The sequence below is a fragment of the Neopelma chrysocephalum genome, unplaced genomic scaffold, assembly GCF_003984885.1.
Source record: "Neopelma chrysocephalum unplaced genomic scaffold, ASM398488v2 Primary Assembly neopelma1_180, whole genome shotgun sequence".
Lineage (NCBI taxonomy): Eukaryota > Metazoa > Chordata > Aves > Passeriformes > Pipridae > Neopelma > Neopelma chrysocephalum.
In genome coordinates this window covers 223,178-244,909 of record NW_020897842.1, presented here as the reverse complement: position 1 = coordinate 244,909, position 21,732 = coordinate 223,178, and the positions used below count along the sequence as shown (strand labels likewise).

At 48.8% G+C, this 21,732-nt stretch overlaps 4 protein-coding genes across 6 annotated transcripts in view; 2 read left to right on the top strand and 2 right to left on the bottom strand.

Moving 5' to 3' along the window:
• Positions 1-10,433, top strand: part of DVL1 (dishevelled segment polarity protein 1) — a 70,964-nt gene extending 60,531 nt beyond the window's left edge. For both annotated transcript variants that reach the window (XM_027702118.1, XM_027702119.1), the window contains exons 12-15: positions 1,645-1,776; positions 2,427-2,594; positions 3,177-3,383; positions 5,975-10,433. In XM_027702118.1, coding sequence (XP_027557919.1) covers positions 1,645-1,776; positions 2,427-2,594; positions 3,177-3,383; positions 5,975-6,390 — 923 coding nt within the window. In that variant the 3' untranslated portion in view covers positions 6,391-10,433. The remainder of the gene's footprint in view (positions 1-1,644; positions 1,777-2,426; positions 2,595-3,176; positions 3,384-5,974) is intronic.
• The window catches only part of INTS11 (integrator complex subunit 11), a 28,773-nt gene continuing 9,378 nt past the window's right edge, over positions 2,338-21,732 (top strand). Inside the window, exon 1 of one of the 2 annotated variants that reach the window (XM_027702121.1) lies at positions 2,338-2,354. The gene's annotated coding sequence lies outside the window, so the exon portion shown is untranslated. Of the gene's footprint in view, positions 2,355-21,295; positions 21,390-21,732 lie in introns of those variants that run through there. The other variant, XM_027702120.1, reaches the window with a different exon arrangement.
• On the bottom strand, positions 11,751-17,099 carry TAS1R3 (taste 1 receptor member 3). The gene is made up of 6 exons (XM_027702129.1): positions 16,921-17,099; positions 15,939-16,239; positions 14,516-15,295; positions 14,144-14,347; positions 13,932-14,052; positions 11,751-13,420 (listed from the first exon to the last, which is right to left on the bottom strand). Exons 1-6 carry the CDS (start codon positions 17,097-17,099, stop codon positions 12,489-12,491), a joined length of 2,517 nt encoding a protein of 838 aa, XP_027557930.1. The 3' UTR covers positions 11,751-12,488.
• Positions 18,158-21,124, bottom strand: CPTP (ceramide-1-phosphate transfer protein). The gene is made up of 2 exons (XM_027702128.1): positions 20,992-21,124; positions 18,158-20,377 (listed from the first exon to the last, which is right to left on the bottom strand). The coding sequence occupies exons 1-2, from the start codon at positions 21,108-21,110 to the stop codon at positions 19,864-19,866; spliced, it is 633 nt and encodes a 210-aa protein (XP_027557929.1). The 5' UTR covers positions 21,111-21,124; the 3' UTR covers positions 18,158-19,863.

Genomic DNA, 21,732 nt, shown 5'->3' with positions numbered 1-21,732 from the left:
CCCAGACAGGGCAGCAACACCTCAGGGCCCCAGGCACAAAGAGCACCTCTGTGAACATCCCACAGTTCACTGAGTTCTCTCCAAAGTTGGGAGCATTTTAGATGCCTCTTAGAATTTTCCTTATTTGTCCAGCAACTAGAACTTAGAAAAAACCCCGATGACCATTTGACCCGTGTTGTTCTTTATGTGCAGCTCACAGGTCTCCAAGAAAATACAATTTATTGCTCCCCCACATACTTAATTTGAATGTTAGTTTGTTGGGTTTTGATTTTTTTTCCCCCAAATGAACATGTTGCTTTTTGCCACTAACCAAACTAACTTAAAGCAAAAGCAAAATTTGAGTGTTTATTCAGAGTTTGTAAGTATTGAAGCTGCATGCATAGCTGCTCTGAGGTATTTTCATGCCTATTGGCAGTGCATGTATGGAAAGAAGCATTTTCAGTTTTCATTGTTTCACGCTTGCTGTGCCTTCTGTCAAAATTCTGGGTGGCTGGAAAAGGACAAAATTGGTTCCCTGGTGCTTTTGAAAGGTGGGTGATGCGGGGAGAAGGGAGGGGAGAGGAGGATTTCTGAGTTCCTGCTGGAGAAGGGTCTGGACTGCGAACACAGACACGTCCAACGTGGATTTTCTGGGGCTGGAAGATGGGACAGGAAGGAGGACTGGGTGCTGTATCCAAAATTAGTTGTCTTATGTATGGCAGGATAACTGAGTTCTGCACAGAACACAGGGAAGCTGGACCCAGATTCACCCTCTGGGCAGACAAAGAGTTTCTAAAGGAACTGGATTCCTACAGTGGGAACCTCAGTTCAGCAGGGTTAATCTCAGCCCTGTTATTCTGATTTTAGTATAAAAATCGATCAGGAGAGTGTGAAGCCTCTGAGGATCCAACTCTGCCCTTGGGAGTGTGAAATGGGAATGGAGCAGTGGTGGCTGTGGAGGCATTTGGGAGCTTTTTTTAGAAGTGTTCTACAGGAAAGATGCAGGACTAAGTGGTTCTGGGTGGAGTGACTTGTTCACTTGTAAGGCTCCAACACCAGGATCCTGGGAAGTGTTTTTTTGAGGGAAACCACTTGCCTTTCTCCTGATGATGGAAGACGTCTTTTCTAATTTCAGTTCTCCCCGAGAATGCTGATGACCAGGTCTTAAAAAAGGAAAAAAAGAGGATATTGATTGAGGCAGGGTTCTCCTCCTCCTCCATGCAGATGGGTTATTTCTGAGAGTTAACCCAGAATTTAAAGAACAAGCGAAAAAACCCTTGTCCCACAGAGTTCTGCACTGATCCCTTGGGTGGGAAGGGCTGTTCATGGCAAAGTGAAATGGGAGGGTCACAGGACTCCCTGGGTTTCCTTTTCTGCCAATCTCAGTGTGGATTCCAGCGCTGATTTCCCTGGAATGGGAAATCCAGGCATGTGGGGACTCAGCATTTCAGTGACTAAACTGGTGGCACAGAGCACAAAATCTGAAGAACTGGTACAAATGCTGTAATTTATGCCACGGATGAGGGTGCATTTGGGAACCTTTGTGTCTTTTTTTTTTGCATCTGTTGGTAAAACTGTGTCTTTGTTTCATCCAAATGGGGAGCTGAGAAGGTCTTTTCAGACTCAGTTCATTTCAAAGCAGCCTGTAACCTCTGTTCCTTTTAGAATTAGAAGAATCTCCCTTAACTGTGAAGAGTGACATGGCTACTATTGTCAAGGTTATGCAGCTCCCAGACTCAGGCCTTGAAATTCGGGACAGGATGTGGTTAAAAATCACCATCTCCAATGCAGTGATAGGTAAGCAGATCCCAGGAATGCTGGGGGGAAAAAAAAATCAGTGACTTTATGGCAATAAATTCAAGAAAATACCTTTATATGAACTTTTTATTTTTCTGCTTATGACCTCTTAAATTCCCTTGACTTGCTATTTATGAGCAGCTCCGAGTGTGACAGGAAATAATTAATAACTCTTGTTTGAGCCTGGACAGCCAAAATTGCTGCATTTTTCTCATGCCCACACAGACCCTGCTTCTTAATCCTTGGTTTTATATCTCAGGTGTTCAGGTGGCTCTAGCAATCTGCCCAAGCTCAGCAGAGCAACAGTCCTTGGAATTCCAGTTCCAGCCTTAAATAAAGCATCTTAATTAGTTTTAAAATTACCACAGCTGTGGCCTGAGCTGTGCTGACATTTAGTCAGTCTAGGCTGCAGTTACTTTTTGCTGAGAAAGGCATTGGAACACAGGTCTTTTGACAACCTGACATCTGCCTCTTGAGGAGGATGACTCTCCCAATCACTTCTTGTCTGGAAATGCCATGTAATTTTCGTGAAAAAATTGCACAATGTGTGTAAATGAAATTTTCTCTGTGGGTATTTGGTGTCGCCGTTCACGTGGTGGATCAGTTTGGCTCAGATGATCCCGTGTCTCCTCTCCCTGTTGTCATTGCAGGAGCAGATGTGGTTGACTGGCTTTACACGCACGTGGAAGGCTTCAAAGACCGGCGGGAGGCGAGGAAATACGCCAGCAGCATGTTAAAACACGGCTACCTCAGGCACACTGTGAACAAAATCACCTTCTCAGAGCAGTGCTACTACGTCTTTGGAGACCTCTGTGGCAGTAAGTTTCCCTCTGGGAAGGGACAGAGCTGTGTGTGTGTGTCCCTCGTGCTCACAGGATGCACAGAGCTGTCCTCAACTTCCTTTCCACGGAGGGTGGCAGAGCACTGGAGCAGCTGCCCAGGGAGGGCGTCGAGTTGACAAGGTCAGAGATTGGACTCGATGATCTCAGAGGTCTTTTCCAACCAGCTGATTCTGTGATGCTGAGTGTCCCTCTCTGGAGACATTCCAGACCCACCTGGATGTGCTCCTGTGACCCCGCCCTGGGCAGATGATCTGCAACCCTTCCAAGCCTGGCTGTTCTGGGATTCTGTGAGTCCTGGGGGGTTTCACAAGTGGGTGTTCCAGAACAGGTCATTCATATTCTGAAGCTGTGGGACAAGTGGTCGATGCTTCCTGTTAGACCAGGAATTAGAGCACTTGGAAGAGAAGGGTAAACTCCTCAAGTAGTGGCGTTGTACTGAGGCTCAGGCAGGCAGGATTTACTTCTGGTGATGCCACAGACCTGCCACTCCATTTCCAAGCTGTAAAATTCTCCCCTGCCAGCTGAGAGCAGAGTCTTCACCCTTTCTCTCTTTTCCAGACCTGGCTGCACTGAACCTCAACAACGGTTCCAGCGGCGCCTCGGATCAGGACACCCTCGCTCCACTCCCACATCCTGCTGCTCCCTGGCCCTTAGGCCAAGGATACCCTTACCAGTATCCTCTGCCCCCTCCGTGTTTTCCACCAGCATACCAAGACCCAGGCTTTAGCTATGGCAGTGGCAGTGCAGGGAGCCAGCAAAGTGAAGGTAGGGTGGTTAATCCGGGTTTTATTTCCATGCCTGTCATTATCCCGATCCATTTGCTTGCGTTCCTTCGTTCTGTCTGTGCCTGTCCTGTGGTTTTGTTTGCTACCTGCATGGGTTTTGTGCAACAGCACCTGATCAGGGGTGTGTGTGTGTCTGTGGTGGAGTGGGCTTTCAGCTCTGTATGGGAACTGCCAGCCTTGTTTTATCTGAGTCAGGAATTGCCAGCGCTGGGGCTGATAATGCTGGAAATGAGGCCATTTCTTTGCTGATGGAACAGGGATTAGAACAAGGTGCTCTTGGCTTTCACTTCAGTACTCAGCACAAAAGGAAAATCACATTCTTGGCTTGTGTGAGACACACAAGAGGGAGGTGGCCAGCCAGAGGTTTACAGGGCTGAAACACTGCTCACAGGGAGGAGAGTCCCTTCTGTCGTATGTGACAGGGAAAAAAAGAGAATACTGCATGGATTAAAGACCTGACCTCCTCCTTTCCTGCTCTAGCATAATTTTGTGATTCATCCTTAACCTTAGTAAACAAAAATTACCTATTTTCGGCTGTAAAGATATTATTTTTTAATTTCTTTTAAAAAAAACCCCACTTTTGGAAACGCTGCCAGTAAAGAAAGGGCCAGGTTTCTCTGTATTTTTATGGTGAACATCCAGTAAGAGGGATGTAGCTTATCCCTGTTTGCCACAGCCAGTTAGATCTCACAAAAACTGGACAAATAATTTCGTAACAGGAGCTTGCTCACAAGATTTGAGCACTGTGGCTTCTCCCTTTATCTCAAAATAAGAATTTCTACTGTGAGGAAGCTCACAGCAGTATCCAGAGGTTTTAGAACTGGTTGCACTGCAAAGAGTGCTGGGGGTGCTTTTTGGCAGCTGATTCTGTGGGCAGCAGGAATTTGTTCTGCTGCTGGAATAGGAAAGGAGTGGTGTTTTATCCATGCTGTGTCCCCTGGCTATAGAGAGCCTCACAGAAGGTGCCAAGGTGTTTGATTTTTGAAAGGTTTCAACGCTTTTCCTTGTTCTTCTTTTGGAAACTACACTTCTGTGTTGTTTCTTGGCTTGTAACTGTTATTCCCTTGTTTTATCCTGAGCAAGCATTAGACTGAAGGATTCCTAGAGGAATGGCTGACTCTAGGGGATTGGTAAGCTTCAAATGCCTCCATAACAAATCCACAGCATGACCATTTAGACTCTCGTGACCCAAATGTTTAGCTGTATTTTTATTTTTTTATTATGATTATTATTATTATTATTATGATTTTGATTTTTATTTTCTTTTTGATTGTCTTGGACGCTCGACCTGTCTCAGTGCACGGCAGTGCAGTAGTGTGACATTGGCATATCAACCTGTGTGGCCCCTGTGTGCTCCTCATAAAATAAGCAAATAGTCCCTGCTCCTGATTTATGAGTCTGATGTGCAGGGACACAGAGCTGTGTTGGTCACTCCCAGGGTGGAATATTAGAGTTGAGTTTCTTGTGAACCCTCTCCTTTATCACCAGCCTTACATCCTAACAATCAACAAACAGCACTTCAGAGTCCTGGGCTTAGAACACTAATAACTTAAAGCCCAGTGATTTTGTAGTCTGTGTTTTCCATCTCTGGCACTCTGCAGGGAATGTTACACACCAGGCCAGTCTGGTTTCCCATCTCCTGTGTCAACAGGAGCAAGCAGAAGGTCACCTGCAGTTCACAATCCTTCTGGTTTTTCCATTTCAGTGGCTCAGTTGGACTCAAAAGCTGGTCCCCTCTTCTGCTGGCTGGGGATCCTTTTTTGGAAAATTTTGCACTAAGGTGGCATGAACTTAATGAGATGGTCCTTGGGTTGATTTGTTGGGTTTTTTTAAAAGAAATAATTCCCTTGGGACTGTGTCCTGACATCATCCCAGCCTGTCTCTCATGGGAACAGAGCAAGACCTTCAACTTTCATCTAAAATCAGTTCTGAAGTTTAGTGACGTTTGTGTGTAGCAGCAACTCAGCTGACAGTCCAGTGGCAATACTTTTTTCCCAAGCTGATTTAGTGGCCTCTTCTGGGAACATCCTGCACGTTACTGTAGAGCAGTTCAACAGGTAACTGTTGTTTAAAGAATTCTCCAACACCAGAACACTGTGGCAGTGAATTTGAAAAGAATCTCCCCATTGAAGCCAACAAAACCTCAGGGATTTGGCCCTGGGTGCGAGTGTGCCCAGTGAGACCAAGGATGACAGAGAAGGCAAAGGAGTTTCTTTTGGAAGAGGCAGAAGGTACCAAAGCAGAGACAGTTACAGATTGAACCTCATTTGCTCGAGTCTAACCCCAAATCCTGCTCCTCCTCGGCGGGGCGGGTGGGTTCCAGCCAGGAGCTGTTCTTTAGCTGCTGCTTTCACTGTGCAAGCTCTGAGGTGTCTCCGTGTCCCTGTGCATGGCACAACCCTGTCAGCTTCGTCCCACTGCCCCTCATTGCCAAACCCCACGAGCCACCACCGGCACCCTCCGCTCTCGCCGCGGCCGTCGGTCCCGCCCGGATCCGCCGCGGGAGCCGGGAGCGGACGATGGGCTAACTGTGCTTTTCTCTATTTTTTTCCCCCCTCTGTGGGGTTGCAGGAAGCAAAAGCAGCGGCTCGAACCGGAGCACCAGCGAGAACAGCAGGCGAGCTGTGGGCAGGGAGAAGGACCGCAAGTCGGGGGGCAGTGGCAGCGAGTCGGAGCACACGGCGCGGAGCGGCGGCAGCACCGCGCGCCGGGACCGGCCCGCCAGCCAGCTCAGCCACCGCAGCCACGGCTCCGCCGCCCACAGCGACAGAAGCCACCACAGCCACCACTCCTACGGGGGGCCCCCGGGGGTGCCCCCGCTCTACAGCCTCCCCAAGCTGGGCTCCAAAGTCTACGGGACCAGCGGCCCCCCCGGAGGGCCTCCCGTGCGGGAACTGAGCGCGGTCCCCCCGGAGCTCACCGGGAGCCGCCAGTCCTTCCAGAAGGCCATGGGCAACCCTTGTGAGTTCTTCGTAGACATCATGTGAGAGGAAGTGCCTTCAGACTCTGCCTGGGTTGGGGTGATGGGGGGGGGGGGGGGTTGTTTTTTTTTTGGGGTGGTTTGTTGTCGAACACTTAATGGAAGAGACTTGGCCGGTCTTGCATGTCACACCTTCCTGTTTGCAAAGTGTGTTGCAGAAAAAAAAAATTATCAAGAAAACGGAGCAAAAAATACAAAAAAAAAAATCCCTCCGCAAAAATGAACAAAAACAAAAAAAAATCTCCTGGGATTGTTAAATATCAGCAAACCAATGGCATCTTTTCTTTATCCTTTTTTTTCCCTCCCCCTCCTCTTGTTTTGGATTGTGAATGGCTGGTGTATATTCACATCTTAATGAGCTTTGGTCATTGTGGCACCTACTTCGATGCAACTGGTGTATCTTTTTGGCTGATTCAAGGACTCTTATTTCACACGACTTCTAAATTCCCGATATTGCATAGGAGCACTTTTATTTTTTCCCTGCTTTTTTTTTCTCTTACAAGGAAAAAAAACGACCCTTGGCTGGTATCTGTGATACTGCCTTGGAATGCTGTTTCTTGGATGCATCCATAGCACTGAGCAGACATTGCACCCACAAGTGTACAGACAGCACGTGCTTGGAAAGGAGCAGGATCAACCCAAGTGGAAAACAAAGTTGTGGCTACCTTCTGCTGACTAGGGAGTATAAATCAACCTTTCTTTCTTTTCTTGTTGTTTTTTTTTAGATATTATTCTATCAAGGGAGTGCTGGAATCTTGCTACTGTATGTGCTCATTGTGCAGAACTTGTCAAGTTGTTTCCTTCAGTACCACAATAGTGACTTTGTAGCTGCAGTTGGTTCCTGGGCATTCCAGTCCCATCCCTGCTGACAGATGTGACTGTTCCTGCTGGATGTGCACTTGCTTGGAAAAGTTATTTCCACAGAAATAGGACAGCTGCTGCTGTGCAGTTCTGTTAGTGTAGCTGCAGCTTTTCCCTTTCCAAGGGGATATTCATCCCATTCCAGCAGAGACTGAGCTAAATCCTGGCTCCCGCTGGGACGTGGCTCTTCACTTGGATTTCATTTTGATCACCTCTTGTTCTGTCCTTCGTTTTGGAGCAGTATCTTTCTCTTTAGACACCTGGAGCTGTCTAATCCCACTTGCAGTCCCAAGGAAACGTTTCTGAGCACAGACAGGGGCTGGCTGTTGGCAGAGAGGTGTGAGGGTGTTTTGAGAGCAGATCCCAAATGGTACAGCAAACAAATCCTTACCCCTGACACCGAGCGGGACCCTCTCTGCTGAGGAGCCCTGACTGAAGCAACTGCTGTTGTACATCCCCAAGGTTTCATTTCTGTGTGGTTCCTGCTCTGGGGCTGTGGACACTTGATAAAGCAGGTTCAGGAGCCTTCAGTGATGTGTAAGAAGCTTTTTTTTAAGGTGTCAGAAGGAGGGTATGGTGAGAGCACACCCACGCTCTGTCACGGTGCCTCATTTGATGGGACACACGTGGGGAGCTGCAGCCACTTAGTGGCATTTGGCCACGGGGCCATGCCTCAGTTAAATCCTCCTTTCTGAGGTGCCTGCTGCTGGCAGGTTTTAGGACAGGTGCTTTAAGATCAGTCTTGACTGTATATAAGCATTTTTTTCCACTGGTAAGAAGCTGCTTTTTGGTTCGTCCCGTGCTCTGTGGGTAGTGTGAACACCCAATGCCAAAAGAGAACATCTTTCTCAGGATACACACACAGTTCCATGTCCATTTGTCACCCCGAAAAACGACTCTTCAAACATTTTGGGTGTTGTTCATCCTGATAGATTTTTCACTTCTTTCCCTGTTCCAGGTCTGTGTGCAAACACATCCCTTTGTCAGAGCCAGAGCAACGATTCCAGCCAGAGCTCCAAACGTCTGTGTTAACTGGAGACTCGAGTCTCTCCTTCAAAAGGGAACCAGGCATTTGAAAAACTCTGTGTCACTCAGACTAGGTACTCCCCTTACTGACCTTCTAAACTAGTTTTCTTTACAAAAACCTCCCTAAAAGCTGCCTAATGTCTCTGAAAGCAGTGCTTTCATCATCATCCATCCCGTGGGCTGGCATGGATTGCCACGTGGCTGATGGCTTCTCCAAAAGAGTGGCACTACCTAGAGCTTGACTGTGCAAACAGTACCTTTCTTTTCCTTTCCTCCTCCCAGTTCCACAGCAAAGATGCTTAACCTAACCTGGTAACCTATTCTGAAAGATTGACATTGAAAGCAATGAAGTAAATCAGGGTAAAATAATGGTGTAATTCTGCTATGTTTCCAGGAGACACTGTTAAGGAGTCTGTGACTTTACTGACAATCACTAGTGGTTCTACTTTTAAATTAATTTAAAACTTTTCTGGTCTCTTATATATATTGATTTTTTCTGGCCCACTCTGTCTGAAGGCAGAACTTGGAGGGCTGGAGGAAAAGACTCTCATTTTAATATTTCCAAAAGGGATTAAAGCTGGGGGCTGAGCTTTCACCCGTGGAAGAAACGTGTTTTATTTCCTTATGTCTTTCCAAGAGTTGCAGTTTACACACCTGCTGGGTTGTTTTTTGTTTGGTTTTTTTTGTTTGTTTTTTTTGGTCTTGTTGTTATGCTGTTGGCAGAAACTGTTCTGTGTCTTGCTGGTCTTTGCTGCTATGTTGAAATGACTGTGTTATAAACTTGTGTGTTTGTGGGTCACTCTGGAACGAGGCTGCAAATCCATAACCCAGGTGTGTGGGAAAGCATTAGTCTGCTGAGGAATTCAGGCTGAAGCAGCTTCACCCACAACAGGCATCCACTGCTCTGGGTGTGCTGGGTGCTGGTCCTTGAGGAACCTGCTGTTTGCAGGGAGAGCAGGAGGGTGGAGATGCCCCTGTGTGGACAGTGCAATACGTGATGGCCACTGTGTGTAAAACAAACCCCTGATCCCCCCCGTAGTGTCCAGTGGAGAGGGTGGAGTGAGTGGAAGGTCAGGCCTGAATCTTTGCTGGATCTCGATTTTCACAAGAGACAGGAGATTTCCCAGATCCCATCCTTGGCTTTCAGTCCATGTGCATGTGTCTTTCCACCAAGGGGGCCTCAGGACCTGCCTGTGCCAGTGTCTCCTGTTGGGCACAGCATTCCCTGCCGTGCCAGGTGGAAGGAAGTTTGCAGGCTGGAGTGCTGCAGATCCATCTGTTTTCTCTCACCAGGGCCTCAAATTTATCCCTGATTTAATGTCAGTGACTGGGCTCCAACTCCAGCGAGGGATTTGCTGTGCAGGGCATTGAAACAACCTCAAATCAGGAGCCTTCAGTGGCTGACATTTTTATTCTGGAAGTGAGACCCTCGACTGAGCTTAAGGCTCACACATCCCTGCCAACAGATTTAACAGCAGGTTTGTCTGGAGGATCATGGAAAATGATGAGGAAACAGTTTGAGATGGCATCTCCTCCCCAAAGGAGGCAGGATCTGTAGGGGCAGTGTATCCACCTGGTATATTAACTCTGAGGAGTAAAGTTTTTGGCAAATAAGTCTTAAAAGCACTGCTATTGTCTTTTACCTCCTATTAATAAATCTCCTTTTCCAAGGTAACAGTCCCCTGGACACTTTATCCAAAGGTTTATTGGATGGCAAGCAATGATGCACAGACATTGACTTTTGCTATTATTTTTGTTCTCTTCAAATGGGCAGTCCCCTCCTGAGACTTGACAGCTCATGAGTTGATGTAATTGTTTTTGTTTTTTGCATTTAACTGGATTGTAATAAGATTGACTTAAAATTATTAATTCTAATCAGTGATTAGAAATACATGTAAAGAATTTTATGTACAGTAGAGGAACAAAGTTACATGATTTTAAATAATGAAAATCCAGACTATCACCTATCCTAGAATTGGTTCTACTCAAAGAGTGACCTCTTATTAGCATGGACTGCACTGTTCCTGTTAAATGTCTATTGCATAATTGAATTCTTTTTTGTAGATATTGTATTAAAACCCAAGTGTCTGTATAGTTAATATATAGCTGCTTATGTGTAAATGCTATTTTAAACACTAAAAAGCTTTTAATTTTATGTGATAACCTCGGTGTACGTCTTCAGTTCTTTGCACTGTTGCATTTTATCTTTTAGTCAAGATTGATGAAATGCTGGTTGAATCTTCCTCTTATTTTTTTTTCCCCATGTCACACTGAAGTTTTGTCCTCTCAAGAAGATTCAGGAGGTGCTGGTAGGCAGGTGGGAGTTTTGTGAGGGCTCCAGAGAGCTGGAGGAAAAACCCCTGTTCCCCAGACATGAGCTGGAACAAGTTGTCCTGCCTGCAGCCCCAGGACTTGAATGTGCTGCTAAAACCTATCAGTGTATTCAGCTGTTCCATCTGAATATTCCCCATTTCTGGACTCTCCAAGGTAGGATCATTAGGACACCACTTAACTCTCTGGTAAGCATTAAAACACAGGGTGTTTATTATCCATTACCAGGCTCCCTGCAGGGTCTGAGGGGTTCAGTTGCACTCAAATGATTTAAAAGTCTTTTCCATCCTAAATCATTCCATGTACAAAGGGCAACCCCAGCTTGAGGAGGCAGATTCCCTCTTCCCAGCTGGCAGAGATCAGACAGCAAAGGGAGGGTCAAACATTGTTTAAATACCACAAATTCTAGCCAGTGTTTCCCAGTGAGGTGAATATCAAATCATCAGAATTTAGGTGAATATTAAATCGTCCAAATTCAGGTGAATATTGAATGATCAGAATTTTGGACATGCTCTTGCAGCCTTTCACTGCAGGGCCTGATGGGCCCCAGCTGACCCAGACAGTTGTCTGCAGGTGACTGGAGCTGGTTGAAAAGTCTCATCAGCTGCTTTTCCCTTCCTCTCTCTTCCCCTGAAAGCAAACTCAGCCTGTCATGGCTCTGGTTGTGATCAGAGTTGGCTTTCTGGCTGCTGCCAACAGTGGTAAATGGATTTTTTTTCCTTCTCTATTTCTGGAATGATGATGATCAAAAGCTACTTAAGGCTTCTCTGCTATGGAATCACAGCCCTGGAGCAAGGAATACTGAGAGGCTCAGGTGCAACAACATCTTCATGAAGTCTTGCTGCAGGCTCCAGAAGCAAGGACTCCAGGCTTCAGGTCAGAGTTTTGGTATTTTTAATCACACTGAGGAGTATTTTTGTATGCAGGTGTTCACAAAAAGCTAGGGCAAGTAGCTTTGCAGCGCACCAGAAATTTATTTTTTTTTAGAATGAAAATATTTCCTGATTTAGATTAATTTGCCAGTTCTTTAATTGAGCTGAACTGATGAGTTAATTTGCAACAGCACCCGGTGGAGAGATGGAAAAACTTTAATACAGGGAATAAAAGGGCAGTAATGGAAAAACTTTAATGTAGGGAATAAAGGAGAAATATAGTTGCTTGTTAAAGCAGGTGGGGAAAAGACAAGATCTTGGTGATGTGACTTGCTATTGACTTGGTACTGTTTGGCAGCAACATGGAGTTTTTGGTGACCTTTGCGTGGTTTTTGGGGTGGAGGAGCTTTGTGCCCTGGCTTGGAGTGGTGTGATTTGCACACTGCTCATTTCCATCTGTCTGGGCCTGATTTCCATGTCCTTTGCAAACACATGTGAACGAAACACAAATGAGTGAGCTGCAATTTGAATGGGTAATGCTCTTTATATCATGCACACAGCTGCTGTTACATATCAGAATGTTCTTTTTGTTCCTCTGGTGTTGGATATATTTGAAAATTCTTCTAAGGCTTGGGAAAGGATTCATGACTTTACCTCTGGAGCAGTTATTCAGTTAATTAGAAGGGGAAATCACCAGCAGTGTTTACAGGGAAGTGTTCTGGGTGAGGCTTCCTGCTCACATTGCCAGAGCTGAGAGAGAGATTCTTATAAAATATCACTACTGGAGGTTGGTTGATTAACTGAACCTGCTTTTGGCTGCTTGTGGGGGATGGAACAGGCCATTCCAGAGAGGATGGATCTGCTCCTCTGGAGCATTTGGCTTTAGCTGGTTGAGCAGAGCCCTGTGCTTTCACAGCTGGTGGTTGTGCCGGGGGCCAGAGACTGCTCATAAACAGAATTATCTCATTAAAATACAGCCAGCTTTTACTGAGGAGCAGGTGACAATGGGTCTGGTTTATTGTTTGTTTGCTGAGTCCTCTGGTTCCTCTTGGATGGAATTCTGGAAACAATCCACCGTGTTCATCTCGGGCTTGAACAAGATGACGTAGCATTTGGGGACATAGTTGGTCCCCAGGATGCCCAGGCTGATGATCAGGATGGTGGCAACCTGGGTGACAGGCCTGAGGACTGTCCTCAGCGTGGCAAAGATGGCCACAAAGAAGATCCAGACGACGAAGTAGATGAGGATGGCAAAGGTGATGCCCCTGGCAAGGTTGTACTTCTTGCCCAGCGTTTGCACCATGAAGGTGCCCAGGAAGCACAGGAGGGCCAGGCAGCCATTGAGGCCGTGCAGGAGGGCAAAGGCCCCCCAGGACTTGGTGCTACACACCAGCAGCACCTCGGTGGGCAGGGATTTGTAGTCAGGGCCCAGGTAGGCGGGGCCCAGGTGGAGGTGGCAGAGGCAGAGCAAGCCCTGGGCCAGCAGGCACAAGGCGACGAGGAGCCAGGACCTCCTGTGGGTCACCCAGCACAGCAAGGAGGGGGCACAGCGGGGGAACTCCGTCACCAGGGTGATCTCCAGGGTCTTGATGAGGAAGGTGGAGAAGCAGCCATTGAGGCACAGGGCGTGGACCAGCTCCTGCATGGTGCAGAGGGTGTCACTGGGCTTCCCCACGTAGAGGCAGCAGCTGAGGCTCAGCAGCGCCAGGCACAGCAGGGCAAAGAGGGTCCTCTCGGCCCCAGCAGCCTGCACCAGGGGGGTCTGCAGGTGCCTCAGGAAGAGCAGAGCTGTCAGGCAGGTCAGGAGGATGGTGATGGACATCAGGGTCAGCAGGGCGATGGTGAGGGGCTCGTCCCAGAAGAGGAACCTCTCGCTGCGCTCGTAGCACTGTGTGCTCTGGGCAGGGGCCCACTGGTGCTGCAGGCAGGGGGTGCAGCTGGAGCTGTCTGGGGCGGAGCAGTGAGGGCATGATGAGCACCTACCCCTTCAGGATGGATCATAGATGTGGATTAGGATGTCCCTGCCTCCAAACTGTCTTGGAACTCCAAAGCTTGTGACTGTGACAGTTCACTCTCTTTTTTTTTCCCACCCTCCTCCCCGAAGGACTCGCTTTTCTTGGCTCTTGTTTCCCCGCCCCAGAAAGCTTCCAGAAGGTCCCAGAATTTCATCATATGCCTTTCCCTCCCACCTGTGAGCCCCAGAATTTCATCATAGCCATCTCTCCTACCTTTTGAAGTAAAATACATACGTGTTGTCCTCGTGCAATCCCTCTGGGCTCAGCAGAGCCAGGTCCCCAGGGAAGATTTCTAGGGCAAGACTGAGCAAAGCACAGCAGAACAGGGAGGCAAATCCCCTGCACTGGCAGTTCTTCATGGAGGAAGAGCTCACCACTGGTTGTTACCTCAACCAGCAGATAGAAATAATACAGTTAAAGCCTTTAGATTTCTCAGACCTCACCTTCACTGCTCCAGAAGGTGTTTTCTGGACAGTCTGTGCAGTCATAGCAGCAGAGGTTGAATCCTTTTACCCTTCTGACTTGTCCTGGTTTGCAGTGCCTGAAGCACTCTGATGTGGGCACCTGGCAAAGGGAGGAGTGAACATCAGCCAGGCACTGCCAGGAGAATTGTATCACCAAAGAAATCAGAAGGAATTGGCTGGGCCATCTTTACCTTTTGATCTGGAGTGTGAAACTGGATCTGGGACTCCTCGATGTGCAGGGACTCTTTATAGTCACCTACAGACAGGTACCTAAGGATGCCATTCTTCCAGGACCACAATATGAGCTTGTAGCCAGTGTTGGTGCTGTGGGACTGATCAAACCTGAAGCTCTGGCTGTTCACCTCGAACGGGAGAGTGTCCATGAAGTACAGCAGCTGAGGAGAGAAGGAAATTGGTGTTGGTACAGCTGATGTTTGGAGGATGATAAGGCTGCAAGCAGGTTTCTGGCTGAAATCAGTTGTCCCTCACCAAGGGCTCAGGTTGGGACTGTCTGGCTGTGTTATGGTGAAAAGTGGCTGTTTGTCCCCCCGGCCTTTACTCACCTGCCAGGATCTGATGGGTGCTTTGGGACAGGCTTTGGGGGTGCAGCCCAGGGCTCTGTGCAGAGCATAGGCCACGCTGTACACGGCCATGTGCACAGGCTGCACCTGGGTGATGCTCAGCAGGAAGGAGAGGTCCCCCAGGGAGATGTTGTCGCACTCCTGGCAGTGCAGGTCCAGCACGTCCGTGCTCATGAGCCGGTTGAGTTCTCTGGACTGCTGGCAAAATTCATCCTGCTGGACAGAGGTAAAGAGGTCAGCAACATACTTCTGGAAGCCAGGGACTGTGCTTGCTTTCGTTGCAAAGCCCAAGACTGTCCCAACGCTCTGAATCTTTGGGATGGAGGTGGGTATGTCAGACAGCATCCAGGCTTGGGTGCCAATCCAGACTTTCTTGCTCAGTCCCATCCTGATGCCTTGTTCCAGCAGGGCCTGGGCTGGCAGACTATAGGCAAAAATGACAATGATGTTGACTTTGGTCTTATTAATTAAGTTAATGATATCTTCCAGTTGTTTTTTGGCACTGGGCTCGGACGGGTCTGTAGGAATTAGGCCCTCGAAGGCAATGCAGATGTTGTTATTTCCAGCTGTGCTTAAGAAGAGTTCCTGGGCTCCTTGGCCATACTCATCATCACTTGCAACGGTGGCAATCCAGTTCCACCCAAACCTGTTGAGGAGCTGGACCACAGCTTCCACCAGGTTCTTGTCACCGGGGACGGTGCGGTAGAAGGACGGGAACAGCTCGGAGTTGCTGAGCTTCTCACTGCTGGCTCCATAGCTCACCTGCAGGGTGGGAGGGACAGAGGGAGGCAAAGAGGGATGCCCAGGTCATTCTCCACCTTCTTTTCTTAGTGTTAGTGCCCTAAGGTTTCAAAAATGCTGGTCAGGATAGTGGGAAGAACTCATCCATCCTGGCTGCATTTACTGTCTCCTTCCACTGCCACTCATGTCCCTCAGCAGAGCACCAGCCCTTATCATTAATGACAGTGATAATTAGCTGCTTTCTACCCAGGGTGACACCCCCAAAATGCAGTTATATCTTAGCTCAGGGCTAAATTTCCCCGATCATTAGAGCCCTCTGTTGTGGTAACTGAGTACTTAGTCACGTTTTCTCGTGTGTAGTCAAGTATTTTAGTCAGTATTTTCATGAGATCCTCCCAGTTTACACTGGGAGCTCTGTTATTCCCATTTTACATGGATCACAGTGGTCTGAGTTGTCCCTTTTCTCTCAGGGTGGTTAAACACTGTAGTGTCTCCAGGAGAGAATTTGACTGACCTACCCAAGATCCCTCAGGAAACCTGTGGCAGAGGAAAGACGGGAACTGCACTTTAACAATCCGTGTTCCCAGAGCATGGACAACGCTGTTGATCCAAACCCTTCCCCACCAGAAAGGAGGATTCCTGCTTCTCCAGAGAGGTTCTTTACCTGTGGGATGAAGAAGGTGCTGAACAGTTTGGCTGTCACCAGAGAGAGATCCGACTTGTGGGGCCCGATCACGGCGGTCACGCGGGGCTGGCAGTCGGTGGAGTCGCACAGAATTCCAATGCCTGTGGTGTCATTCCGGGTCAGGAACATCAGGCTGGCCTGCAGGGCCACCAGGGGCTCAAAGCAGCTGTCATATATGTCATAGCCCAGTGTCACCCCTGGCAGGAGGGAGGTGGAATTGTTGATCTCATCGACAGCGAACTTCATCCCCAGAGCCCAGATCAGCCCGTCCGTGAACAACCTGCAGGAGGAGGAGGAGGAGGAGGCAGGAATTACAGGGGTTGTTACAACAGGGAGCAGCTTATTCCATGGTTTTTTTACACTTTGCATCCTGTCTGTGGCCAAGCCAGGGTCGGCTGTGCCTGAAGTCTGACAGCAGAGTGGCATCAAGAAAACACAAACCCACTTTCCATTTTGGGATTTAGAAGCTGTGACATTCCTGTACCCCAGTGCTCCAGCACCTCAGAGCTCCTCTTTGCTCCGTCCCACCTTCAGTGTTGGCCGTGACACCACCAGAAGAACCACTTTCCTTTCTCCCCCCAGCCCTGCTGAAGCCAAAATTGCTCTTTATTTCCCACACTTCTCTAGGATGACTTTCCTTTTTCCCCCAGCCCTGGTGAAGCCGAAATTGCTCTTATCTCCCACACACCACTGGGATGACTTGACTTTCCTTTCTCTCCCCAGCCCTGGAGAAGCCAAAATTGCTCTTATCTCCCATGCACCCCTAGGATGACTTTTTCCTTTCTGCCCCCAGCCCTGGTGAAGCCAAAATTGCTTTTATTTTCCCACACACTTCTAGGATGACTTTTTCCTTTCTCTCCCCAGCCCTGGTGAAGCCAAAATTGCTCTTATTTCCCACACACCTCTAGGATGACTTTTTCCTTTCTCTCCCCAGCCCTGGTGAAGCCAACATGGCTCTTACCTCTCGCACACCACCGGGGTGGGTTCCAAGCGCGTCGACAGGTTCAGGGTGTCCTTCCCAAACGGGAAGAGCCCTCCCAGGATATAATCCCCGGGCCTCCTGAACTGAGCCGACAGGCACGTGGGCCTGAGGGCTCCTGCACAACCCAAACCCAGGCACAGCAGCAGCTCAGGGACCATTTTTGGCTGTTTGGGGGGGAAGGAAATCTCTGAGTGACTGTGGGAGAGGGGCAGGGGGGATCCAGCCTCATCACTTTAAATAGAACTCGGAGATGAAAATATTGGGCAAGAATTTGTTTAGCAAAATGCATTAATTTAACTCTGTGCTCAGTGGGCAGTAGTCAAATATGCAGCAATGCCCTCTGAGTGCTCCTGGTTGGAAAACCACTGCCCTCATCCTGCTCTCCTTTGCTCAGAGTGAATTACCAAATTCTTTTGGCACAGCTTCCTCTGGGATAGGTGGTAAAAAACTCCGGTGCCCCACTCTAATTATGGTAGTGGTAAGAGGTTTACACAGCAGTAATTTTTATTTATATATTTTTCAAATTCAAGGTCACCCCACGATGGAGATAACCAGCTCTTCCTCAGGGCATCGCAGGAATTTGCCTGGAGAAGGCCAGTCCTGGGTCACAAGGTTGGTGCTTGTTATTTTTTAGGAAGATTTTACTGGCTTGTTGAATTTTTTTCCTCACACTGAGCTATGATATTGATTTCAGTTGAAAAACTTTAGGTACAAGTTCACAGCGTAGCAATTTAGGCTGGATCATGGCTTGCATTTCTCCTGTCAGGTTTGAATTTCAGCACACAGGATAGCTCTGAATGAAAAGTTCAGTTTACTGCATTTTATTGGTTTATTATATATTTATAGTGTATTATAAAACTGAGGCACCAAGTTGCACCAAAGTGATGCACCAAGGCTGCAATATTTTCCTTGAATGAGGAGAAGCAAATACATTGTAGAGTTAAATACACCAGTACTTCAGGCAGGCAACAGTTGTAGCTGTGTTATATATAGGTATGTTTATACAGACATATTGTTAAGGATACTTTCCCTTTAATGGAATATTTAAGTGATAGCTTTAAATATGTAACTTCTTTTAAAAAGCTTAACTTGATCTCCAGGTAAATGAAACAGACTTTGCCAGTGAGAGAAGATCAGAGTAGGTAACAGTGTAAGACATGGTCCTTCCAACCCCACAATCCCAGAGCACATTCCCATAAAGGACACTCCTCAGAAGCACATTATTCACATAATTTTATGTCCAGTTAATCCAGTCTCCATGAGGTAACAGTGATTTGCTGGATCACACAGTGTTACATTATGCCCAAAAGATACAATCAGAACATGGTACAGCTTGTGAGGTTCCTCCTCCTCCCCCAAACATTCACATCACCCTGGACTAAACATGTAGTGCTTTCTCAGCTTTCCAGAAGCTCAGTAAATTCCATTTTGCATCCTTTGGCTATTACAGTGATTTGCAGCAGAAGCCATGTAGTGATTTACAGTACAAGTCTGGATTTCTCCCCAGTCAGAGAAATCGTTTTTGTAGGCATTTAACACATTCATTAACCAAAAAAAACCCACCACCACATGAGCACACAACATAGAAGCACAGCTGGAACCCAGCTCAGGTGCAGTCTGCAGCCTGGGCTGGACACAGATTAGGAATTGGTCCACATCCCAAGTGCAAAGAGCATGGATTTAATGGGCAGGGGAAGCAGCACAGGAGGTGCTGCTGAAGGGATCTGGGACATCCACCCCCAGCTCCTTCAACTCTGGGGGACACAGGATTAGCAGCAGTGCTCAGGTGGGGGTGTGACCACACATCCTTCACTCAGAGTTATATTCTCAAGGTTAAAAACCCCCCCAAGCCCCCCCAGATTCAATGAAGCTGATAAACACAAGTGGCCAAGGGAGATCAAGTGGAGTGTAAATGTGTTCAGACCCCACCTCGTGTCACACAAGGCCACAACTAGTGGTGTAAATGCACAGAAGCTGCTGAATTGCAGAGTTTGGCTTCAAAAAGAAACCACCTCCCCTCCCAGCCTTGCTGGGAGAGCTGGAGGTGACTCCAGGAACAAAAAAAAGAAATCCCTTAAGCAGCTCATAGTGCTGTGAGTTCTCTTCTTAGTGTTGAGGTCTACACACACACTGACATAGATATAAAATACAGATCATACATGTATATATGTGCAACACACACAGAAAAAAACCTGGAACATCTTTTTTCTGTCTCCCTGAATAGCTTGGCCAGCTCCCTGCTGGGAAGGGAAAGGAAATAGGGAAAGGAAATCCTTAAGCTTATACTGCTGTGGTTCTTTTTTTTCTTAGTGTCAAGCTCCACACACACACTGACATAGATATAAAATACATGCATGGTATGTGTTTTATATGTATAACATAAATAGATGTTAAAAACCTGGTACATCTTTTTCTGTTCTAAGGTGAGGCACCCTGAATAGCTTGGTTAAATGGTCAGCTCCCTGCTGGAGAGGGAAAGGAAATCCTTAAGCTCCTGCTGCTGTGGGTTTTTTTTTCTTACTGTAGAGCTCCACACTAAGATATAAAACACATTTCATACATGTATCTATATGTAACATACATAGATATAAAAACCCCTGGTTCATATTTCTCTGTTACAAGGTGAGGCACCCTGAATAGCTTGGCTAAGTGGTCAGATCCCTGCTGGGAAGGGAAAGGAAATCCTTAAGCTTGTGGGGAGCCCCCCCCCAGACACTGACATAGATATAAAATACATGTATAATATGTGTTTTATACGTATCACATAAATAGATATAAAACCCCCTGGTATATATTTTGTAAGGTGAGGCACCCAGGATTGCTTGGCTAAGTGGGAAAGGGAAAGTGGAGGTGCCCACGGGCAGAGAGCCAGAGAAACACTTGATTTTTCACCCCAGTCCTGCTGGGATGTGCCCCCTCCTGTCAGGGCAGGTCCAGCAGGCTGTGCTGGGCAAAGAGCTCCTGGGTGATGCCATAGACGCTCTGGATGTAGGGAATGGCCTCCCCCAGCATGTCCACGGCCTGCTCGGGGGGCCCCACGTTCATGACCTCCAGGAAGGCGTCCCGGGAGGGCAGGGCACAGAAGGCCAGCGTGGCGGCCTTGCGGACCACCCAGGGGTGGTGTTTGGCCAGCGAGGCGTTGTAGGAGTCCGTGCAGATGGCGGAGGTCCGGGAATCCCTGTGTCCCGTGCGCAGCCCCTCCAGGAAGAGCTGCAGCCAGAGCAGGGCGCGGTGCAGCCGCAGCACCGTCCGGCACCCGGAGTCGGGGCGGCCCCGCAGCTCCGCCGGCCCCCGGGAGAGCTCGAATTCCACCATGGACTGCAGGGACTCGTAGTGCTGCCCCTGCTCCCCCCGGCGGTGCCGCTCCATGATCTGCACCTTGGCAACGGCGTCCTTGGAGATGAAGCCGAAGACGGCGCCGAGGCTCTGCAGGAACCTGGGGGACCGTGGAATTACGGAATGGTTTGGGATGGAAGGGACACCTTCCACTATCCCAGGTGACTCCAAGCCCTGTCCAGCCTGGCTTTGGACACTTCCAGGGATCCAGAGGCAGCCACAGCTTCTCTGGGCAACCTGTGCCAGGAAGGAAGAATTCCTTCCCAATATCCCATCTATCCCTGCCCTCTGGCAATGGGAAGCCATTCGCTGTTTCCTGTCCCTCCATCCCTTATCCCAGGTCCCTCTCCAGCTCTCCTGGAGCCCCTTTAGGCCCTGGAAGGGGCTCTCAGCTCTCCCTGGAGCCTCCTCTTCTCCAGGCGATCCCCCTCAGCTCTCCCAGCCTGGCTCCAGAGCAGAGGGGCTCCAGCCCTTGGAGCATCTCTATGCCCTCCTCTGGACTCGCATCCTCCTTATCCCGGAGGCCGCAGGGCTGCGCACAGATATCCATCCCCAGAAACCACTTTTTTTCCCGTGGGAACTCCCTTCCTGCCCTAACGCTGTAGTTCTTTGACGTTCCCACCCGCCTCAAGGAGCAGCTGACCCGCCACTGACGCCCCGTGCGCTGTCACTCCCCGCTCCCGTCCAAAGTCTCTGTGCAGGGGGGGCACTCACCGGATGAGCCCCCACCAGCCGCTCAGGTAGGGCTCCAGCAGCACCTCCCGCCGCTCGGTCACGCACCCCCGGAAGGCGTCCAGAACCTCCCTCAGGCTGAACGCGCCCGCGGCCGCCATCGCCCCGCGCCGCCTCCTCCTCCTCCTCCTTCTTCGGCACCCCCGGCGCGGCCAATCCGCGCGCGGTCCGACTCCGCGCTCTGCCAGCAAACCAATCGGCTTACGATGCGTCACTGCGTCTCGGACAGTGGACCAATCAGCGTCTTGTGCATCACCGCGGCGCGGCCAATCCGCGCTGGGTGCGGCACAAGGACGCGAGCTGCCGGGGCGGTGGCAGCGCAGGCGCAGTCGGGTGGCGTCAGGGCAGAGGGCCGGGAGTGCCGCGGCCGCGGGGTTTAGGTGGGTTTGGGTGTTTTCTGCGTGGTTCTGTGTGATTTTGTATGATTTTGTGTGTTTACGTGCGTGCGGGTTTGGTTTTGTGTGTTTCCGCGTGTGCTTGTGTTTGGTTTTGTGTGTTTGCATGTCTCTCTGTGTTTTTTGTGTGTTTCTGTGTGTGGGTTTGGTTTTGTGTGGGTTTTGTGTGTTTGTGCGTGTGTTTGTGTTTGGTTTTGTGTGTTTATGTTTGGGTTTGTGTGTTTGTGCGTGTGCTTGTGTTCGGTTTGGGGTGTTTCTCTGTTTTTTGTTTCTGTGTGTGGGTTTGGTTTTGTGTGGTTTTCGTGTGTTTTGTGTGTTTCTGTGTGTG

Bases quoted from the DNA above. Each gene is read 5' to 3' on its own strand.
- CPTP (XM_027702128.1), bottom strand. From the start codon at position 21,110: ATGGCGGCCGCGGGCGCGTTCAGCCTGAGGGAGGTTCTGGACGCCTTC. The intron at 20,378-20,991 runs GTGAGTGCCCCC...ACGGTCCCCCAG, and splicing joins GGCTGGTGGGGGCTCATCCG to GTTCCTGCAGAGCCTCGGCG.
- TAS1R3 (XM_027702129.1), bottom strand. From the start codon at position 17,099: ATGGTCCCTGAGCTGCTGCTGTGCCTGGGTTTGGGTTGTGCAGGAGCC. The intron at 16,240-16,920 runs GTAAGAGCCATG...CTCCTCCTGCAG, and splicing joins ACCCCGGTGGTGTGCGAGAG to GTTGTTCACGGACGGGCTGA. The intron at 14,053-14,143 runs GTAAAGATGGCC...TCCCTTTGCCAG, and splicing joins TTCACACTCCAGATCAAAAG to GTGCCCACATCAGAGTGCTT.